Here is a 19313-nt window from a genome sequence, read left to right on the forward strand (position 1 = left end):
CCTTTTTGCTTCGCGGCTTAGCCGCGCAAAGGTCCCCCTTCTGTTATGTCTGGATCTGGGACCACCCATTACCATAATTCTAGATTCGCCCATGCTCACCAGGATCATTTGGGCTTCAGTCCCCCAATTTTGACGCGTCATATGATAGATTGTACATAAAAGGAGCAGAATCGTACCTGTTTTCGGTACATTCCATTGGGCACAGATCATTTGCAGAGTGTGTGTGTTTATATACTCCAATCCATTGTGAGACCATTGTGAGATTTCAAAGAAAATTGTCATTCTGGTGTGTACCCAGCCCATGGACAGAACAAAGCTCAGTGGCGTAACTACTGTAAGGCAGCCCCAGAAGCTGCTTGGGGGAGCAAGCAGCAGCAGGGCCTGTGTGGGCGCCGACACTGACATGCTGCTGCCTGCCGCTGTCCACTGGCTGAGCACTGGAGGCGAGTCAGCTGCAGCGTGGGTGGGGCCATGGCAGAGATGACAAATTCCCCACTGATTCAATTGACTGTACACAGAGCCGGCTATTGGCTACTGTGTACAGGATGGGTGGTCGGATGGGCGTGCTAGAGCGGCTTGGGAAGTGTCGGAGCCAAGGGAAGCAGCAGTGTCTGCTGGTCTCTCTTCCTCTCTCCTGCTTCAGCTTCTCCGTTATGCCTGTGATGTCATCACGTCACACACTGGGAAAACATGCTGGAGAGGAGCCTGGAGGGGGGGCACCACAAACTTTTTGGCAGGGGGGAGCAAAATTTATAGTTACGCCACTGGCAGAGCTGCTGCACATACCGAGTGTAATAGCTTCTTCTACCACATTTACTGTATGTGTGGGTGGATCTGAGCCCTCAAACATCGCAATGGACAAGAGAGCAGCTGCCGGAGGAAGAGACAGGAGCCCTACAATGAAGTGGGAGATTGTGAGCTTAAAATGTGCAGTTCTGGTTCTATTATGTCTGTGTATTTATTTATTATATGTTCCTGACCACTTATGCTATTTAAATGTTTGAAATCCTATACTACAAACCTTCTGCGCTGCAGTGGGAGATTTGGATTATATTTGGAAACCCCCCTCTAAAAACCCTGCGTTTTCCACTGGAGACTGGTGCTAGACCAGTGCTGAGATGACTGTATGTAACTGCAGAGGAACACTCTTCCAGTGCTTGGCATTATAATGGTGTGTGTGTGTGTGTGTGTGTGTGTGTGTGTGGCACTGCGGGAGTTAATCCTTGTTGCTGAAATGCTATTTCCATGTCAAATGTCGTATTACATGTGCTGTAAATGAATGTTAAATAATGTTATATGGAGAACTGTGGGAACAGGATAAAATGCACGGACTATACATTATATGAAGGGATTTTGTCATATTTGCCTATTTTTGAAAACTAGCTTCAGGGAGATTATAGTTGGTAGCAGAATTTAGCAAGGCACACCCATTGAGGGGGGTGTCATGCTCCACCCAAAGGGCGTGTCTAATTCCATATATGGAGAGATTGTGAAAAGAGATTGTGAATGTGGCACCTAGAAGCGTGGGTGTGCACTGCTACATCTGAGAGGAATCTTTTACAATGACTTATATCCAAATGTAGATGAGCCCCAAAGCAGTTAGGACTAATGAGGGAGAGAGGGAGATTGCTGCTATGTCAGGGAGTCTCCTGCAGAATGCAGGAGGGGAGGTAACTATGATGTAACAGTGTAATGTGGGCTAAGTGACATGAGGGAGATTGCTAGACTAATGAGGCAGAGAGGGAGATTGCTGCAATGTCAGAGAGTCTCCTGCAGAATGCAAGAGGGTAGGTAACTATGGTGTAACAGTGTAATGTGGGCTAGGTGACATGAGGGAGATTACTAGACTAATGAGGGAGAGAGGGAGATTGCTGCTATTTCAGGGAGTCTCCTGCAGAATGCAGGAGGTGAGGTAACCATGATGTAACAATGTAATGTGGGCTAGGTGACATGAGGGAGATTGCTAGACTAATGAAGGAGAGAGGGAGATTGCTGCTATGTCAGGGAGTCTCCTGCAGAATGCAGGAGTGGAGGTAACTATGATGTAACAGTGTAATGTGGGCTAGGTGACATGAGGGAGATTGCTAGACTAATGAAGGAGAGAGGGAGATTGCTGCTATGTCAGGGAGTCTCCTGCAGAATGCAGGAGGGAAGATAACTATGATGTAACAGTGTAATGTGGGCTAGGTGACATGAGGGAGATTGCTAGACTAATGAGGGAGATTACTTTCATGTCAGGGAGTCTCCTGCAGAATGCAGGAGGGGAGGTAACTATGATATGACAGTGTAATGTGGGCTAGGTGACACAAGGGAGATTGCTAGACTAATGAGGAAGAGAGGGAGATTGGTAGCAGAATTTTGCAAAGCACCCCCATTACACCTGTGTCCACTTCCAGCTTGCAAATGAATGGTGCTAAACGCAGCTCGTCTGACGTGAATATTGCTCCCCAGAGTATTCCCCAGCACGTGCGTATTCCTTGGCTTGAAGCGTGAGCCCGCCGCAGCGAGTCAGAGCAGGCTGTAGGTAATCGCTTGTAGATGGCACCTCCGGGGTAAGTCACCTTTGTGTTGTATCGCTGCCTACAGAAATGAAGACGATATGGACGATTTTAACAGTGAAGACGATGGGGGAGAGGGTGACAATAACAGCCAGTGCTCCCTACTGACCAGGTAGTGGTCCTGCGGTGATCTGCGTGGGGTGCAGTGCTACTGTGTGTGCTGTGTCTATACTACCACTGTGTGACCTTATCCTGCTACTACCCAGAATCCTCGCTGCTATAATACCAGGACGGCGTAAGGTGATTACAGGTGCCCCCACCACATTATTGGGTACAGTCATTAATAGCATACAGGATAGGACAGCGGGCACTGAAGGTGTACATGAGACTGTCCCACTAGACAATAGATTGTCCGATCCGGCAGGTCGGCCTGACATGGTATGGTATGTACCCGCTATGTCACTGATGATGCGCACACCTGCGGCCTCTCACTGCGTACCACACACCCGCATACTACCAGACACTTCTTCTGCACCCATTAGAGATAAAGATGGTGGAACTACACACCTCAACATGCTCTGCCACAGTTTGGATGTTATTGTATGCTAATATTGTGACAAGGTAGGCTGGGATTTGTGGTTCTACAGCAACTTGATTGACACATGTTGCTGGCCCTTGCTCTATACCCTACAACAGGGAAGGGGAACCTTTGGCACTCCAGCTGTTGTTGATACATTGTGCATTGTGTTGATACAGCATGCCCTGCTACAGGTTTACTATTTGGCCATGCTAAAGCAGGGCATGCTGGGATGCATAGTTCAACAACAGCTGGAGGACCAAAGGTTCCCCCTCCCTGCCTACAAGACAACTGCCGCTCACTAATTTCACCGGCTGCACCTGTTCTCATCTGCCACTGGGGGGAGCTAGAGATTTATCCTTCAGGTGTGTCTTTACCTGCACAACTCTATAAGACACTATGAACCATTGAAATGGCATTTACCGTCTGGTCTCCTTCCAGCCTTCCTCCTTATTATCTCTCCTGGTGCCCTGCTGCCCCCAGCATAAAGTACAGGCCCCAAAATGTACTTCTGCCTTTATACCCTGCACCATAGCCCACACTGACAGCTCTGCTTCATCTATTGTACAAGCTGCAGATCTCCCGTATTATATTACCCTGACACCTGTCAGAGACGTTACATGTCATATCTATGGGAGGATGACACATCTGCCAACAGCTTTGTCAGACTCCGAGGGCGCAGACAAAACTCTTCATTAAGGTTGTGAGAAGCCGTAATTGGGATGAGAGGGAGACATGATTCAGGCTAACAGACTCACCGCGCACTTGTAACATCTCCACTGAATTATTCACACTGGTAATATTACAGAGAGAGATCTAGGAGGGTCATTTCCTGCGCACAACGCTGGTAATCCCATCTCTGGCAGTCGCTGCGTTGTGTAATAATACGCACGGTGGTCAGCGGCGACGCTCATCCCTTCTTCATTAGAACCCCCATTTATTGTAAAAAACACACACACATTGTCGACACAAGTGCACACGTCATCTGGTAAGGGATCCCCCTAAACTCATTCATAACCTGCCCAAACCTAGGACTGTCTCCTAGACAAGCAGAGATGAAACTTTGCCTCATCCAATTATTTGTAGTTGATCCCCGTTAGTACTGTAATAATTTAATATATTTATGGCTTGCCAGCTTGGTGATTTCTCCTTTTTGCTGCATGTTGTGCTGTGCACATTATTGGGGTGTGATGGGAAGGAATGCTGAATGTACTGGGATAATACGTCATTATGCAAAACTGGCTCCACCTGTGTGACAGGAGAGATCTATAGCCCTGTACACACACATCCATTTGCTTTTGATTCCATGTTAGATTTGATTTTCCATTAGATCTGGCATTAGATCTTTCCATTCAATTTGGCATTAGATCTGTACTTTTGCATTAGATATCGAATTCAATATACATCTTCCCACAACATTCGATGATCGGAGACCATCGAATGATGGCGAAGGTGCGCACATATAAAAGTTACTCTGAAGTCACTTACATATGTGTGGACGCGCGGGAGGAAGTCGGCCGTTTGGTGCAGTTTGGCATCTGGATGGCTGACGGGCAGTATCTAAGTCGACAGTTTATATGTCGACACTGAAAGATCGACATGCACAATACCCGTCGTCAGTAGAGGCTGTGATGACTCGGTATCAGAGCAATGATTCTGTATGAAACATTTCCTTACATGTGGTTTGCACATGTGCAGCGAGGACACAGCAGCGCTGCAAGCGGATTGGGTTGCACATGTGCAGCGAGGACACAGCAGCGCTGCGAGCGGATTGGGTTGCACATGTGCAGCGAGGACACAGCAGCGCTGCGAGTGGATTGGGTTGCACATGTGCAGCGAGGACACAGCAGCGCTGCGAGCGGATTGGGTTGCACATGTGCAGCGAGGACACAGCAGCGCTGCGAGCGGATTGGGTTGCACATGTGCAGCGAGGACACAGCAGCGCTGCGAGCGGATTGGGTTGCACATGTGCAGCGAGGACACAGCAAGCGCTGCGAGCGGATTGGGTTGCACTGGTTGGATACAGAACGCACATAAGAAGTGTCCATGACGTTCCAGATTATCGTATACATGTCTGCATGGTAAATCTATATCTCTCTCTCGCTTACATTATGTACTATACATCAGCCGGGTGTCCGAGACGCGGATCAAGGTGAACGATGGATACAAGGCGGTAACCAGGCAAGTGCTGTGTGATGGCTCCTGCACAGAACTAACACTATCAGAATGTGTATCGTGTTCAAACCAATGGGAATCGCTTATCATCAGATGATTTTTTTATATGTTAGCAAATGTGTGCATTAGCCCTAAAAAGAAACACAACATCGATTTAAATCACACTTGTGGTGCACACATATATTGTATACCCTCCAGGAATGGCTGGCAGGCTCCCAAAAATTGGGTCCCCCTCCCGGCCCCGGGAAAGTTGGGCAAGTTTCCCGCATCACCAACCTATTATCCCTATTTTCCACTCCTGTATTTCAGTATTTGTAACACTCTCGTCCCTGCACCCCCCCCCCCCCCCCAGCCTGGCATGTGTTGTGTGGGCTGTCTGTGTACCCCCACAGCAGCTGTGTAGTCCCACGTCCCACTATTGTTATTACAGACACACTGCAGACAATATGATGGGATATATATACACTGACACATGCGTCCTGCTTTATATTCAGCGCCACAGTCTCTGGTGGATTAAGCTACAGAGAAGGGGGATATGTCACATAAAGCTTAATACATGTATTGTGATATATCAGGCGGTGCTGTAATCCGGCCCTCATAGAGGAAGGCGCTGCAATCCCTGTAGAGCCGGCTCTGGTCCGCAGCTCAAATGTCACCCGTTCTATGGAGATAGTGTAGCGCAGTGGTGGGTGTTGGGGCCAAGTCTAAGCGGCAGGTTTGGCTGTCTGATCCAATGGTGGGGAATACCACAGTATTCACAGAAGGGAGTTCTGGGATGAGAGGGAGAATGATTCCGGGTAACAGTGTGGGGGTTATTCAGACCTGACCGCATGGCTGCGATTTCACAGGCCGGCGATTATCGATAGACTGCGGATTCGTACGCAAGGTGACCGTCAGGAAGCCGGAGGGGTGGGGATGGAAACCAGTGATTTTCTGGGAGTGTCAGGGAAAATGCAGATGTGCTATTTAGGAGAAGTCATCTGACATCAGCTCCGCCCCCTGATCCTATCACAGCAGCTGAGTAAGTCCTGGGCTACACACAGACTGCACACACTGGGGAATCATTACATGGTGAGCAGCTGTTATCTGGGAGTGTCAGGTAATACGCAGGTGTGGCCAGGTGTGAGAGGGGAAGTCATGTGACATCAGCTCCGCCCCCGATCAGCCTGATTCTATCACAGCCGCTGAGTAAGTCCTGGGCTACACACAGACTGCACACACTGGGGAATCATTACATGGTGAGCGGCTGTTATCTGGGAGTGTCAGGGAATACGCAGGCGTGGCCAGGTGTGTGAGGGGAAGTCATGTGACATCAGCTCCACCCCGATCAGCCTGATCCTATCACAGCAGCTGAGTAAGTCCTGGGCTACGCACACTGCACACACTGGGGAATCATTACATGGTGAGCGGCTGTTATCTGGGAGTGTCAGGTAATACGCAGGTGTGGCCAGGTGTGTGAGGGGAAGTCATGTGATGTCAGCTCCGCCCCCGATCAGCCTGATTCTATCACAGCCGCTGAGTAAGTCCTGGGCTACACACAGACTGCACACACTGGGGAATCATTACATGGTGAGCAGCTGTTATCTGGGAGTGTCAGGTAATACGCAGGCGTGGCCAGGTGTGTGAGGGGAAGTCATGTGATGTCAGCTCTGCCCCCGATCAGCCTGATTCTATCACAGCCGCTGAGTAAGTCCTGGGCTACGCACAGACTGCACACACTGGGAAATCATTACATGGTGAGCGGCTGTTATCTGGGAGTGTCAGGTAATACGCAGGCGTGGCCAGGTGTGTGAGGGGAAGTCATGTGATGTCAGCTCCGCCCCCGATCAGCCTGATTCATCACAGCTGCTGAGTAAGTCCTGGGCTATGCACACACTGCACACACTGGGGAATCATTACATGGTGAGCGGCTGTTATCTGGGAGTGTCATGGAATACGCAGGCATGGCGAGGTGTGTGAGGGGAAGTCATGTGATTTCAGCTCCTCCCCCGATCAGCCTGATTCTATCACAGCCGCTGAGTAAGTCCTGGGCTACGCACACACTGCACACACTGGGGAATCATTACATGGGGAGCGGCTGTTATCTGGGAGTGTCAGGTAATACGCAGGCGTGGCCAGGTGTGTGAGGGGAAGTCATGTGACATCAGCTCCGCCCCCGATCAGCCTGATTCTATCACAGCCGCTGAGTAAGTCCTGGGCTACGCACACACTGCACACACTGGAGAATCATTATATGGTGAGCGGCTGTTATCTGGGAGTGTCAGGTATAATGCAGGCGTGGCCAGGTGTGTGAGGGGAAGTCATGTGATGTCAGCTCCACCCCCGATCAGCCTGATTCTATCACAGCCGCTGAGTAAGTCCTGGCTACACATACTGCACACACTGGGGAATCATTACATGGTGAGCGGCTGTTATCTGGGAGTATCAGGGAATACGCAGGCGTGGCCAGGTGTGTGAGGGGAAGTCATGTGATGTCAGCTCCACCCCCGATCAGCCTGATTCTATCACAGCCGCTGAGTAAGTCCTGGGCTACGCACACACTGCACACACTGGGGAATCATTATATGGTGAGCGGCTGTTATCTGGGAGTGTCAGGTATAATGCAGGCGTGGCCAGGTGTGTGAGGGGAAGTCATGTGATGTCAGCTCCACCCCCGATCAGCCTGATTCTATCACAGCCGCTGAGTAAGTCCTGGCTACAAATACTGCACACACTGGGGAATCATTACATGGTGAGCGGCTGTTATCTGGGAGTGTCAGGGAATACGCAGGCGTGGCCAGGTGTGTGAGGGGAAGTCATGTGATGTCAGCTCCACCCCCGATCAGCCTGATTCTATCACAGCCGCTGAGTAAGTCCTGGGCTACGCACACACTGCACACACTGGGGAATCATTATATGGTGAGCGGCTGTTATCTGGGAGTGTCAGGTATAATGCAGGTGTGGCCAGGTGTGTGAGGGGAAGTCATGTGATGTCAGCCTGATTCTATCACAGCCGCTGAGTAAGTCCTGGGCTACGCACACACTGCACACACTGGGGAATCATTACATGGTGAGCGGCTGTTATCTGGGAGTGTCAGGAAATACGCAGGCGTGGCCAGGTGTGTGAGGGGAAGTCATGTGATGTCAGCTCCACCCCCGATCAGCCTGATTCTATCACAGCCGCTGAGTAAGTCCTGGGCTACGCACACACTGGGGAATCATTATATGGTGAGCGGCTGTTATCTGGGAGTGTCAGGTATAATGCAGGCGTGGCCAGGTGTGTGAGGGGAAGTCATGTGATGTCAGCCTGATTCTATCACAGCCGCTGAGTAAGTCCTGGGCTACACATACTGCACACACTGGGGAATCATTACATGGTGAGCGGCTGTTATCTGGGAGTGTCAGGTAATACGCAGGCGTGGCCAGGTGTGTGAGGGGAAGTCATGTGATGTCAGCTCCACCCCCGATCAGCCTGATTCTATCACAGCCGCTGAGTAAGTCCTGGGCTACGCACACACTGGGGAATCATTATATGGTGAGCGGCTGTTATCTGGGAGTGTCAGGGAATACGCAGGCGTGGCCAGGTGTGTGAGGGGAAGTCATGTGATGTCAGCCTGATTCTATCACAGCCGCTGAGTAAGTCCTGGGCTACACACACTGCACACACTGGGGAATCATTACATGGTGAGCGGCTGTTATCTGGGAGTGTCAGGTAATACGCAGGCGTGGCCAGGTGTGTGAGGGGAAGTCATGTGATGTCAGCTCCTCCCCCGATCAGCCTGATTCTATCACAGCCGCTGAGTAAGTCCTGGGCTACGCACACACTGCACACACTGGGGAATCATTACATGGGGAGCGGCTGTTATCTGGGAGTGTCAGGGATAATGCCGGCGTGGCAAGTAAATTAGTGATTTATATTTGTATTTGTTACTTTCTCCGCACAGGGAGGAGCTGGATGAACTGAGGTACTGGACTGATGGTCACCTGCTGGCTCTGGGATTCTCACCTCTAGTCTATATATTATTGGATGAAGTCCTGATGGGTGCACTGAGGACAGGGAGCTGGTGCACCCCATCACTGTATGGTGCCAGAGGCAGGGGAGGAGACCTGTACTCAGGCAGGACTAGACGAGCACTGAGGATCCCAGACTGGCAGACCCCGCTCTGAGTTTGCATGATGACTGCTGTGTCTTCCTTATTATAAGGGGCTGATTTATCAAACAGGAGAAGCACTATTACCTATTGCAGAGGGCCCCATGAGGTATAAATCCGCCTCTGCCTAGAATATAATATAAAGACGACTTACAATTTATAATTCAAATGATATTTTCTTTGCTCTGACCTAGTAATGCCATCCTGTGATGTCATCAATATACCTGTGTTTGTGGTAGCAATGATGTCACTGTGCTTCATAATCCGCCCTTTGATAATCAGTCCCTAAGTGTTGCTATGTAGAATGACATCACAGTTACACTGGACTTGAAATTGGCAACTTATGGGTTGCAGCAGTTGTAAAGTTCCCAGGACATGCTGAGACTTGTAGTTGTACAGAATAGACAGATCCTTTTGCAATTCTGTCAGCTACTATGGAAATCATTAATGATACGTGTTATGGTGATTTGGGGTGTTTTGCAGTGCTGTGGTGTGCAGTGATATGTGTCATAATGTGTGGTGGTAAGGATTATGGTGGGTGGTGGTATCTGTCCCAGTGGGTGGTAGCAAGGGTGGTGGTATCTGTCTCAATGGGTGGCAAGGGTTGTGGTGGGTGGTGGTATGTTTCTGATGCGTGTGGTAAGATTTATGATGGGTGGTGGAAACTATAACAATGGGTGCAGGGAAGGGCTATGGTGGGCAGTGTTTAGTGTCACAATAGTAAGGGTCAAGGGCGTAACTACCATAGGTGCAAGGGGTGCAGCTGCTATAGGGCCCAGGGCTGAAGGGGGCCCATATTTAAGATCTAAGTAATATGTTTTACATACATTTATCACCATCAGTTGCTAAATAGGGGGCCTTCCAAACTTTTGCTATGGGGCCTATGAATATCTAGTTACGGCCCTGGTAAGGGTTATAGTGGATGGTGGTTTCTGTCACAATGGGTAGTAGGGGTTATGGTGGGCAGTGGTACAGTATCTGTCACAATGGGTGGTAGGGGTTATGATGTGTGGTGGTATCTGTCACAATGGGTGGTAGAGGTTACGGTGGGCAGTGGTATCTGTCACAATGGGTGGTGGTAGGGGTTATGGTGGGTGGTGGTATCTGTCACAATGGGTGGTGGTAAAGGTTATGGTGGGCAGTGGTGTCTGTCACAATGGGTGGTGGTAATGGTTATGGTGGGCAGTGGTGTCTGTCACAATGGGCAGTGGTAAAGGATATGGTTGGCGGTGGTATCTGTCACAATGTTTGGTGGTAAAGTTTATGGTGAGTGGTGGTATCTGGCACAATGGGTGGTGGTAATGGCTATGGTTGGCGGTGGTATCTGTCACGATGGGCAGTGGTAATGGTTATGGTGGGCAGAGGGTGGTGGTAATAGTAGGCGGTGGTATCTGTCACAATGGGTGGTGGTAATGGTTATGGTTGGCGGTGGTGTTACGGTGTGCAGTGCTATTTTTGTGTGCAGTACAACAGAATTTATAATGTAACATGATGACATTTCTGTCTGATACATTCATCTTCCTCTCCAACCTTTATTCTATCACTAAGTATATAGGACTGTAGGGTCTCTATGTACTAAGCCTTGGAGAGAGATAAAGTACCAACCAATCAGTTTGTGTCATTTCTCAAGCACAGCCTGTAACATGGCAGCTAGGAGCTAATTGGCTGGTACTTATCTCTCTCCACTCTCCCCAAGGCTTATATGGGATCTACAGTATATACTAAGCCTCGGATAGAGATAAAGTAGCAGCCAATCAGTGCCTAACTGCAATGTTACAGGCTGTGTTTGACAAATGACGTGATCTGATTGGTTGGTACTTTATCTCCATCGAAGGCTTGAATGTTTATGGCCGCTGGCTTCCTCTATGAAGATGCGGCAGTTCTTTCAGTCCCGGATGCGGGTTCAATGACAACCCACCCAGCATTTTCTACTCCCCTCCACTGTCTCCTTCGCCCTTGCTGCTGTAAGTTACATAACAGGGGTTTTGAGTTTATCCCTCTCAGTCCATTGGTCAGTGCACTTTTTTGCCTTTCCTCTCCTCCTGAGCCAGTGGTACTTGGCATTTTTGTATCTTGATTACTAGAATCCCATTAATCTTTTGGGTTCTACTAACTTCTCTTACCACTGACTTTGGCCTGTTCCTGAACTGCAAGCTTGTCTGCTGCCAGCCCTGACCCAGCATTGCCTAACAATTTTAGGGTTTTCTGCTGCTGGCCTTGACCCAACATTTCCTAACCATTATAGGTTGTCAGCTGCCAGCCCGGACCCAGAATTGCCTAAAAAATATAGGTTTTCTACTGCCAGCCCTGACCCAGCATTGTCTAATATTTATAGGCTGTCTGCTTCCAGCCCTGACCCAGCATTGCCTAAAAATTAAAGGTTTTATGCTGCTGGCATCGACTCAACATTGTCTAACCATTATAGGTTGTCTACTGCCAGCCCTGACCCAGCATTGCCTAAAAATTAAAGGTTTTCTGCTACTGGCCTTGACCCAACATTGTCTAACCATTATAGGTTGTCAGCTGCCAGCCCTGACCCAGCATTGTCTAATATTTATAGGTTGTCTGATTCCAGTCCTGACCCAACATTGTCTAACCATTATAGGTTGTCTACTGCCAGCCCTGACCCAGCATTGCCTAAAAATTAAAGGTTTTCTGCTACTGGCCTTGACCCAACATTGCCTACACATTAAAGGTTGTCTGCTGCCAGTCCTGACTCAGCATTGCCTAACAATTATGGGTTTTCTGCTACTGGCACTGACCCAACATTGTCTAACCATTATAGGTTGTCTGCTGCCGGCCCTTACCCAGTAATGTTTAACATTACAGACTGTCTACTACTACATGAGCTTTATTTTCTGCCAGGATCAGTCCTGTGTCTGGCCACCACTACCCACTACATAGACATCCAATATTGTGTGATATCTACTCCTAAACCTCAACAATAGTCTTCATTCCTTCAAGTGGAGGAACGTCCCCATCCGAGGTCTGGTCAGCGTGTCTAGCTTTAATGAAAAGGTGGCTGGCTTGGGTAAAGACCTCTCTAGGCAGTGATGAGGATCCCCCATAAATGTGACCTATATACTGACCCCCGGATCACAGTAACTTCCAGCAATGAATGCATCAGATACTTTTCTTCTCTCTTTTTCTTCTGCTGCAAACTACAATGTTTGAGAATTACTTATTTTTTATTCCAGGGCTAAAGGGAAGGAGAAAAAACCTGGAATCTTCAGGTATATACACAAAATAATATATCCGTATATTAATGTGATAAGCTATCAGCAGTATGGTGCCACAGGAAACGTAGCTACATAACTGTAGTCCATGCCCAGAGCCATAGTCAAGAGCAAGTCAGAAAGTCACTGAATCAAAATACACCCCCTCCCACACATATGTAGCAGACAGAACTCAATGGCAGCCCCCATGTTCTTCTCCAAGGGTGTAACAACCATAGGTCAGGGGTGCCTACTTTCTGGCTGCCCTATCCAGGAGACAACATGATTGCATCATAATAGCCATGCCCCCGGGATTCATGTGATTTGGTCACACAGAGCCCCGCCAAGGGGGTAGAGGATGTGGATTGGCTGCAATGCAGGGAACTTGCCTTCCTTTGCGGTGAGCCGGGAGGCAGACCTGATTTTTGGGAGGTTAGGCTACCCTGCCATAGGTGCAGGGAGTACAGCTGCTATAGGGCCCACAGCTGAAAGGGGCCCACATGTGCTATATATATATTTTCACCATTGGGTGGCACACAGGGGCCCTTAAACACTTTTGCTATTGGCCTACAAATATCTTGTTATGCCACTGTTCAGCCCCCATCCTTCTGCACACGAGTACTGTACTACACGTCTTCCTCAGCTTACCAGAGGACCTCTATCAGTGGTGTTCCAACCCTTGGGGCCACTCAATAGAGCAACTGTAATATTTCTCCACCCTCTGATGCTGCAGACAACAGATGCACTCTGCTACAACAACTTATTAACCACTCTCCTCCTTGCATTCAGTGTATTGGGGCCACAGTAAGGCAGCATTAATAGGGCCAGGAGAGGCCCCAGTTGTTACGGCCCCAAGTCATACTGTAGGTTGGAGGAACACTAGCCGGGTCCAATGTTGCAGCAGAGCTTGGTTGGTGACTGGGGAACGGGCAATACGGAGGTTGCAAATAGGGGGCTACGGTTGGAGGTTGCAGGTAGGGGGCAAAGGTTGGAGGTAGGCGGCTGAAGGTTGCAGGTAGGCGGCTGAAGGTTGCAGGTAGGCGGCTGAGGTTGGAGGTTGCAAGTAGGCGGCTGAGGTTGGAGGTTGCAAGTAGGCGGCTGAGGTTGGAGGTTACAGGTAGGGGGCTGAGGTTGGAGGTTACAGGTAGGGGGCTGAGGTTGGAGGTTACAGGTAGGGGGCTGAGGTTGGAGGTTGCAGGTAGGGGGCTGAGGATGGAGGTTGCAGGTAGGGGGCTGAGGATGGAGGTTGCAGGTAGGGGGCTGAGGATGGAGGTTGCAGGTAGGGGGCTGAGGATGGAGGTTGCAGGTAGGGCGCTGAGGTTGGAGGTTGCAAGTAGGGGGCTGAGGTTGGAAGTTGCAGGTAGGTGGCTGAGGTTGGAGGTTGCAGGTAGGTGGCTGAGGTTGGAGGATGCAGGTAGGGGGCTGAGGTTGGAGGATGCAGGAAGGCCGCTGTGGTTGGAGGTAGGTGGCTGAGTTTGGAGGTTGCAGGTAGGGGGCTGAGGTTGGAGGTTGCAGGTAGGTGGCTGTAGTTGGAGGTAGGTGGCTGAGTTTGGAGGTTGCAGGTAGGTGGCTGTGGTTGGAGGTAGGTGGCTGTGGTTGGAGGTAGGCGGCTGTGGTTGGAGGTTGCAGGTAGGTGGTTGAGGTTGGAGGTAGCAGGTAGGGGGCTGAGGTTGGAGGTTGCAGGTAGGGGGCTGAGGTTGGATGTTGCAGGTAGGCGGCTGAGGTTGGAGGTTGCAGGTAGGTGTTGGAGGTTGCAGGTAGGGGGCTGAGGTTGGAGGTTGCAGGTAGGGGGCTGAGGTTGGAGGTTGCAGGTAGGGGGCTGAGGCTGGAGGTTGCAGGTAGGGGGCTGAGGCTGGAAGTTGCAGGTAGGCGGCTGTGGTTGGAGGTTGCAGGTAGGCAGCTGAGGTTGGAGGATGCAGGTAGGCAGCTGAGGTTGGAGGATGCAGGTAGGCGGCTGAGGTTGGAGGTTGCAGGTAGGGGGCTGAGGTTGGAGGTTGCAGGTAGGCGGCTGAGGTTGGAGGTTGCAGGTAGGGGGCTGAGGTTGGAGGTTGCAGGTAGGTGGCTGTGGTTAGAGGTAGGCGGCTGAGGTTGGAGGTAGCAGGTAGGGGGCTGAGGTTGGAGGTTGCAGGTAGGGGGCTGAGGTTGGAGGTTGCAGGTAGGCGGCTAAGGTTGGAGGTTGCAGGTAGGCGGCTGAGGTTGCAGGTAGGCGGCTGAGGTTGGAGGTTGCAGGTAGGCGGCTGAGGTTGGAGGTTGCAGGTAGGCGGCTGAGGTTGGAGGTTACAGGTAGGGGGCTGAGGTTGGAGGTTGCAGGTAGGGGGCTGAGGTTGGAGGTTGCAGGTAGGAGGCTGAGGCTGGAGGTTGCAGGTAGGGGGCTGAGGTTGGAGGTTGCAAGTAGGGGGCTGAGGTTGGAGGTTGCAGGTAGGCGGCTGAGGCTGGAGGTTGCAGGTAGGGGGCTGAGGCTGGAGGTTGCAGGTAGGGGGCTGAGGTTGGAGGTTGCAAGTAGGGGGCTGAGGCTGGAGGTTGCAGGTAGGCAGCTGAGGTTGGAAGTTGCAGGTAGGCGGCTGTGGTTGGAGGTTGCAGGTAGGCAGCTGAGGTTGGAGGATGCAGGTAGGCGGCTGTGGTTGGAGGTTGCAGGTAGGCAGCTGAGGTTGGAGGATGCAGGTAGGCGGCTGAGGTTGGAGGTTGCAGGTAGGCGGCTGAGGTTTGAGGTTACAGGTAGGTTACAGGTAGGTTGGAGGTTTCTAGTAGGGGGCTGAGGTTGGAGGTTGCAGGTAGGGGGCTGAGGTTGGAGGATGCAGGTAGGCGGCTGAGGTTGGAGGTTGCAAGTAGGGGGCTGAGGTTGGAGGTTGCAGGTAGGCGGCTGTGGTTGGAGGTTGCAGGTAGGCGGCTGAGGTTGGAGGTTACAGGTAGGTTGGAGGTTTCTAGTAGGGGGCTCTGGTGGAAGTCTCCATTCCTCCTTTGTTGTAGCCCTGACAATGTCACTGTAACAGAGACGCGCTGATGACAGGTGCACGCAGTATATCACAGATAATGAATGTATCAGGTATAGACGTGCGCTTCCCCCGCACTCACAGACATTCCGCTCACAGGACGCCGCTTGGATGCACTCTCTGATTATCCCTCGGCAGAACGCGCCGGATGACTGCACGCTACACGACAGATAATGAGCTCGTTAGGGTACGACCGTCGTGCTGGATATATTTGGCAGCCAGGTGATAAACCTACCGTGCAAACAGGATCACAACGTTTGTTTAATGCACCATCTGCACCGAGCGGGAGGAGGAATACTCACTGACTGCACAGGGGCTGGCCAGGGAATCGGGAAGTGCTGGTTATAGCAAACATTTCTCCAAGACCTTGCAGATAACAGCACTGCTGAGATAAAGTACCGACCAATCAACTGTCATGTTACAGGCTGCGTGTGATAAATAAAGGATTTGATTGGTTGTTACTATACCTCTTCCCACTTTGGGCCCCCTGTGGTAGTGTCTAGATCCCCTTCAGTTTTGACAATTTTCCCATCATGCCCTGGGTCCGTGTATACTCGGAAGGGGAATACAAATCTGTGGCGAGCGAAGCGAGCCACCGCGCCCGAAGCATGTGAGCGCAGCGAGCCTGTGAGGGTACAATGCAGCTAAAATAAAACAAAATAACCTACAGCTACGTGAATTACAGATGAAATAAAAAAATGTTGTGAGGGCATCTAACAACTTCCGCCCTCACTGAACGTCACATCCTGTAATCAAAACTGAAGGGGATCTAGTCTGTACCCCATCCTGTGCGGCCACATGAGAGAATCATTCTGTGGTCACTCACCATCCAATGATTGTTCACCCATTCACTAATAGACGTCAGTCTAGACCAGGGCTGCAGTGCCTACCTGACTCTCTCCATCAGGGAGAACACGCTCTGTTCCTGGACTTCCCTGGTAATGTATGATTGCCAGCACCTGTGGGGAGCTGGGTAATATATAAGAAAGGTGTCACCACAGGTGCTGGCAATCATACATTACCTGGGAAGCCCAGGAGCAGAGCATTGTGTCCTGGAGAGGGGCATGCTGGGAGGTATGGATAATGTATGATTGCCAGCACCTGTGGGGAGCTAGGTAACTGATAAGAAAGGTGTCACCACAGGTGCTGGCAATCCTACATTACCAGGGAAGCCCAGGAACAGAGCATTGTGTCCTCCTGGAGAGGGGCATGCTGGGAGGTATGGATAATGTATGATTGCCAGCACCTGTGGGGAGCTAGTTAACTGATAAGAAAGGTGTCACCACAGGTGCTGGCAATCATACATTACCAGGGAAGCCCAGGAACATAGCACTGTGTCCTCCTGGAGAGGAGCATGCTGGGAGGTATGGATCATGTATGATTGCCAGCACCTGTGGGGAGCTGGGTAACTGATAAGAAAGGTGTCACCACAGGTGCTGGCAATCATACATTACCAGGGAAGCCCAGGAGCAGAGCATTGTGTCCTCCTGGAGAGGGGCATGCTGGGAGGTATGGATAATGTATGATTGCCAGCACCTGTGAGGAGCTAGGTAACTGATAAGAAAGGTGTCACCACAGGTGCTGGCAATCATACATTACCTGGGAAGCCCAGGAGCAGAGCATTGTGTCCTCCTGGAGAGGGGCATGCTGGGAGGTATGGATACTGTATGATTGCCAGCACCTGTGGGGAGCTAGGTAATATATAAGAAAGGTGTCACCACAGGTGCTGGCAATCATACATTACCAGGGAAGCCCAGGAGCAGAGCATTGTGTCCTCCTGGAGAGGGGCATGCTGGGAGGTATGGATAATGTATGATTGCCAGCACCTGTGGGGAGCTGGGTAACTGATAAGAAAGGTGTCACCACAGGTGCTGGCAATCATACATTACCAGGGAAGCCCAGGAGCAGAGCATTGTGTCCTCCTGGAGAGGGGCATGCTGGGAGGTATGGATAATGTATGATTGCCAGCACCTGTGAGGAGCTAGGTAACTGATAAGAAAGGTGTCACCACAGGTGCTGGCAATCATACATTACCAGGGAAGCCCAGGAGCAGAGCACTGTGTCCTCCTGGAGAGGGGCATGCTGGGAGGTATGGATAATGTAGGATTGCCATCACCTGTGGGGAGCTAGGTAACTGATAAGAAAGGTGTCACCACAGGTGCTGGCAATCATACATTACCAGGGAAGTCCAGGAGCAGAGCATTGTGTCCTCCTGGAGAGGGGCATGCTGGGAGGTATGGATAATGTAGAATTGCCAGCACCTGCGGGGAGCTAGGTAACTGATAAGAAAGGTGTCACCACAGGTGCTGGTAATCATACATTACCAGGGAAGTCCAGGAGCAGAGCATTGTGTCCTCCTGGAGAGGGGCATGCTGGGAGGTATGGATAATGTAGCATTGCCAGCACCTGCGGGGAGCTAGGTAACTGATAAGAAAGGTGTCACCACAGGTGCTGGCAATCATACATTACCAGGGAAGCCCAGGAACAGAGCATTGTGTCCTCCTGGAGAGGGGCATGCTGGGAGGTATGGATAATGTATGATTGCCAGCACCTGTGGGGAGCTAGGTAACTGATAAGAAAGGTGTCACCACAGGTGCTGGCAATCATACATTACCAGGGAAGCCCAGGAACAGAGCATTGTGTCCTCCTGGAGAGGGTCAGGTAGGCAACTCTGGTCTAGACTGACTTTTATTATGGCCGCAGATCACCAAATTTGGGGAACACAGAGCCGCTGGCCCTGTCTCCGCAGCGGTAAAAGCATGGCCTTGTGGCATAGGTCACGCCCCTTGCTGCTAGGTGACACCTCCAAATTTCTGCATAAATTGTAAGAAAGGTGCCTGGCCACACCTCCCACATTGTCCACGCCCCCTCCCATTACCAGAGCCCTGCAGAGCTGTCGGCGGTCCTGGTCACCCCTTCTAGATTAGACCTACAGCCCCACCAAGAATCACCTAGCGGTAGTGGCAGCTTATGATTAAAAACGTAGGGTCAATTTACAACCACAAATAGTGATGTTTCATAAATATATTAGCCAAGCTCCGTGAGGTAGGGGTGCGGTGCAGCCAGCATGAGGAAAAAGGGTCGGGATGGGGTGGGGCTATGAGGGAAATGCTCTGTTTGGGGGTGTGGCCAGCATGATTGCATCATCATGGCCATGCCCCCCGCCGTGCAATGCCAGTATTACAGACATTGCACAGTAGTGGGCGGGGATACAATGAGCCAGTTCGTGTCATTTGGTCCCACGGACCCTGTCAAGGTGCAGGGAGCGCGACTGAAATAACCCAATTTAGGGATGGCCATTTGCACATCCCCCATCGATGGTTGCCATCGATGGCTTCTAGAGCAGGAACCATCGATGCCTATAAACCATTCTACTTCACACCATCGATGGTTCCTGCCATCGCTTAGCCGCACAGAAAAAACTTTACCCATCAATCCAGTTTAAGTTTCTTTTGCGCATGCCGCCCGCAGGGACGTCGATGGACGCAATGAGGCTGCGCAGGCAGTGCGCATGCGCCTCCAACTTTTACCATCGGAAGCCATCCTTCGATGGCATAAAACTATTCGACCATCCACTATCGATGCCCAAAACATGGAGCACTATGTCACAACCATCAATGTTTTGGGAACATCGAGAGTCGATGGCCATCCCGGACCCAATTACAGTTCATCAGAACGCTACTTTGTAGCCGCATATTAATGTTCTCTCTTCAGCAAGAGGAGAAACG

General features: G+C 50.8%; 1 protein-coding gene across 26 annotated transcripts in view; it reads left to right on the plus strand.

Annotated features, from left to right (window-relative positions):
• OTOF (otoferlin) overlaps positions 1-19313 on the plus strand; it is a 341513-nt gene that overhangs the window by 125559 nt on the left and 196641 nt on the right. For 18 of the 26 annotated variants that reach the window (XM_083178857.1, XM_083178866.1, XM_083178868.1 and 15 more), the window contains one exon: positions 12578-12613. The exons of the other annotated variants lie outside the window; for them this stretch is intronic. In XM_083178857.1, coding sequence (XP_083034983.1) covers positions 12578-12613 — 36 coding nt within the window. The remainder of the gene's footprint in view (positions 1-12577; positions 12614-19313) is intronic. 26 annotated transcript variants of the gene reach the window in all.

The sequence above is a fragment of the Crinia signifera genome, chromosome 3 (genome assembly GCF_055691185.1).
Source record: "Crinia signifera chromosome 3, ASM5569118v1, whole genome shotgun sequence".
Classification (NCBI taxonomy): Eukaryota; Metazoa; Chordata; class Amphibia; order Anura; family Myobatrachidae; genus Crinia; species Crinia signifera.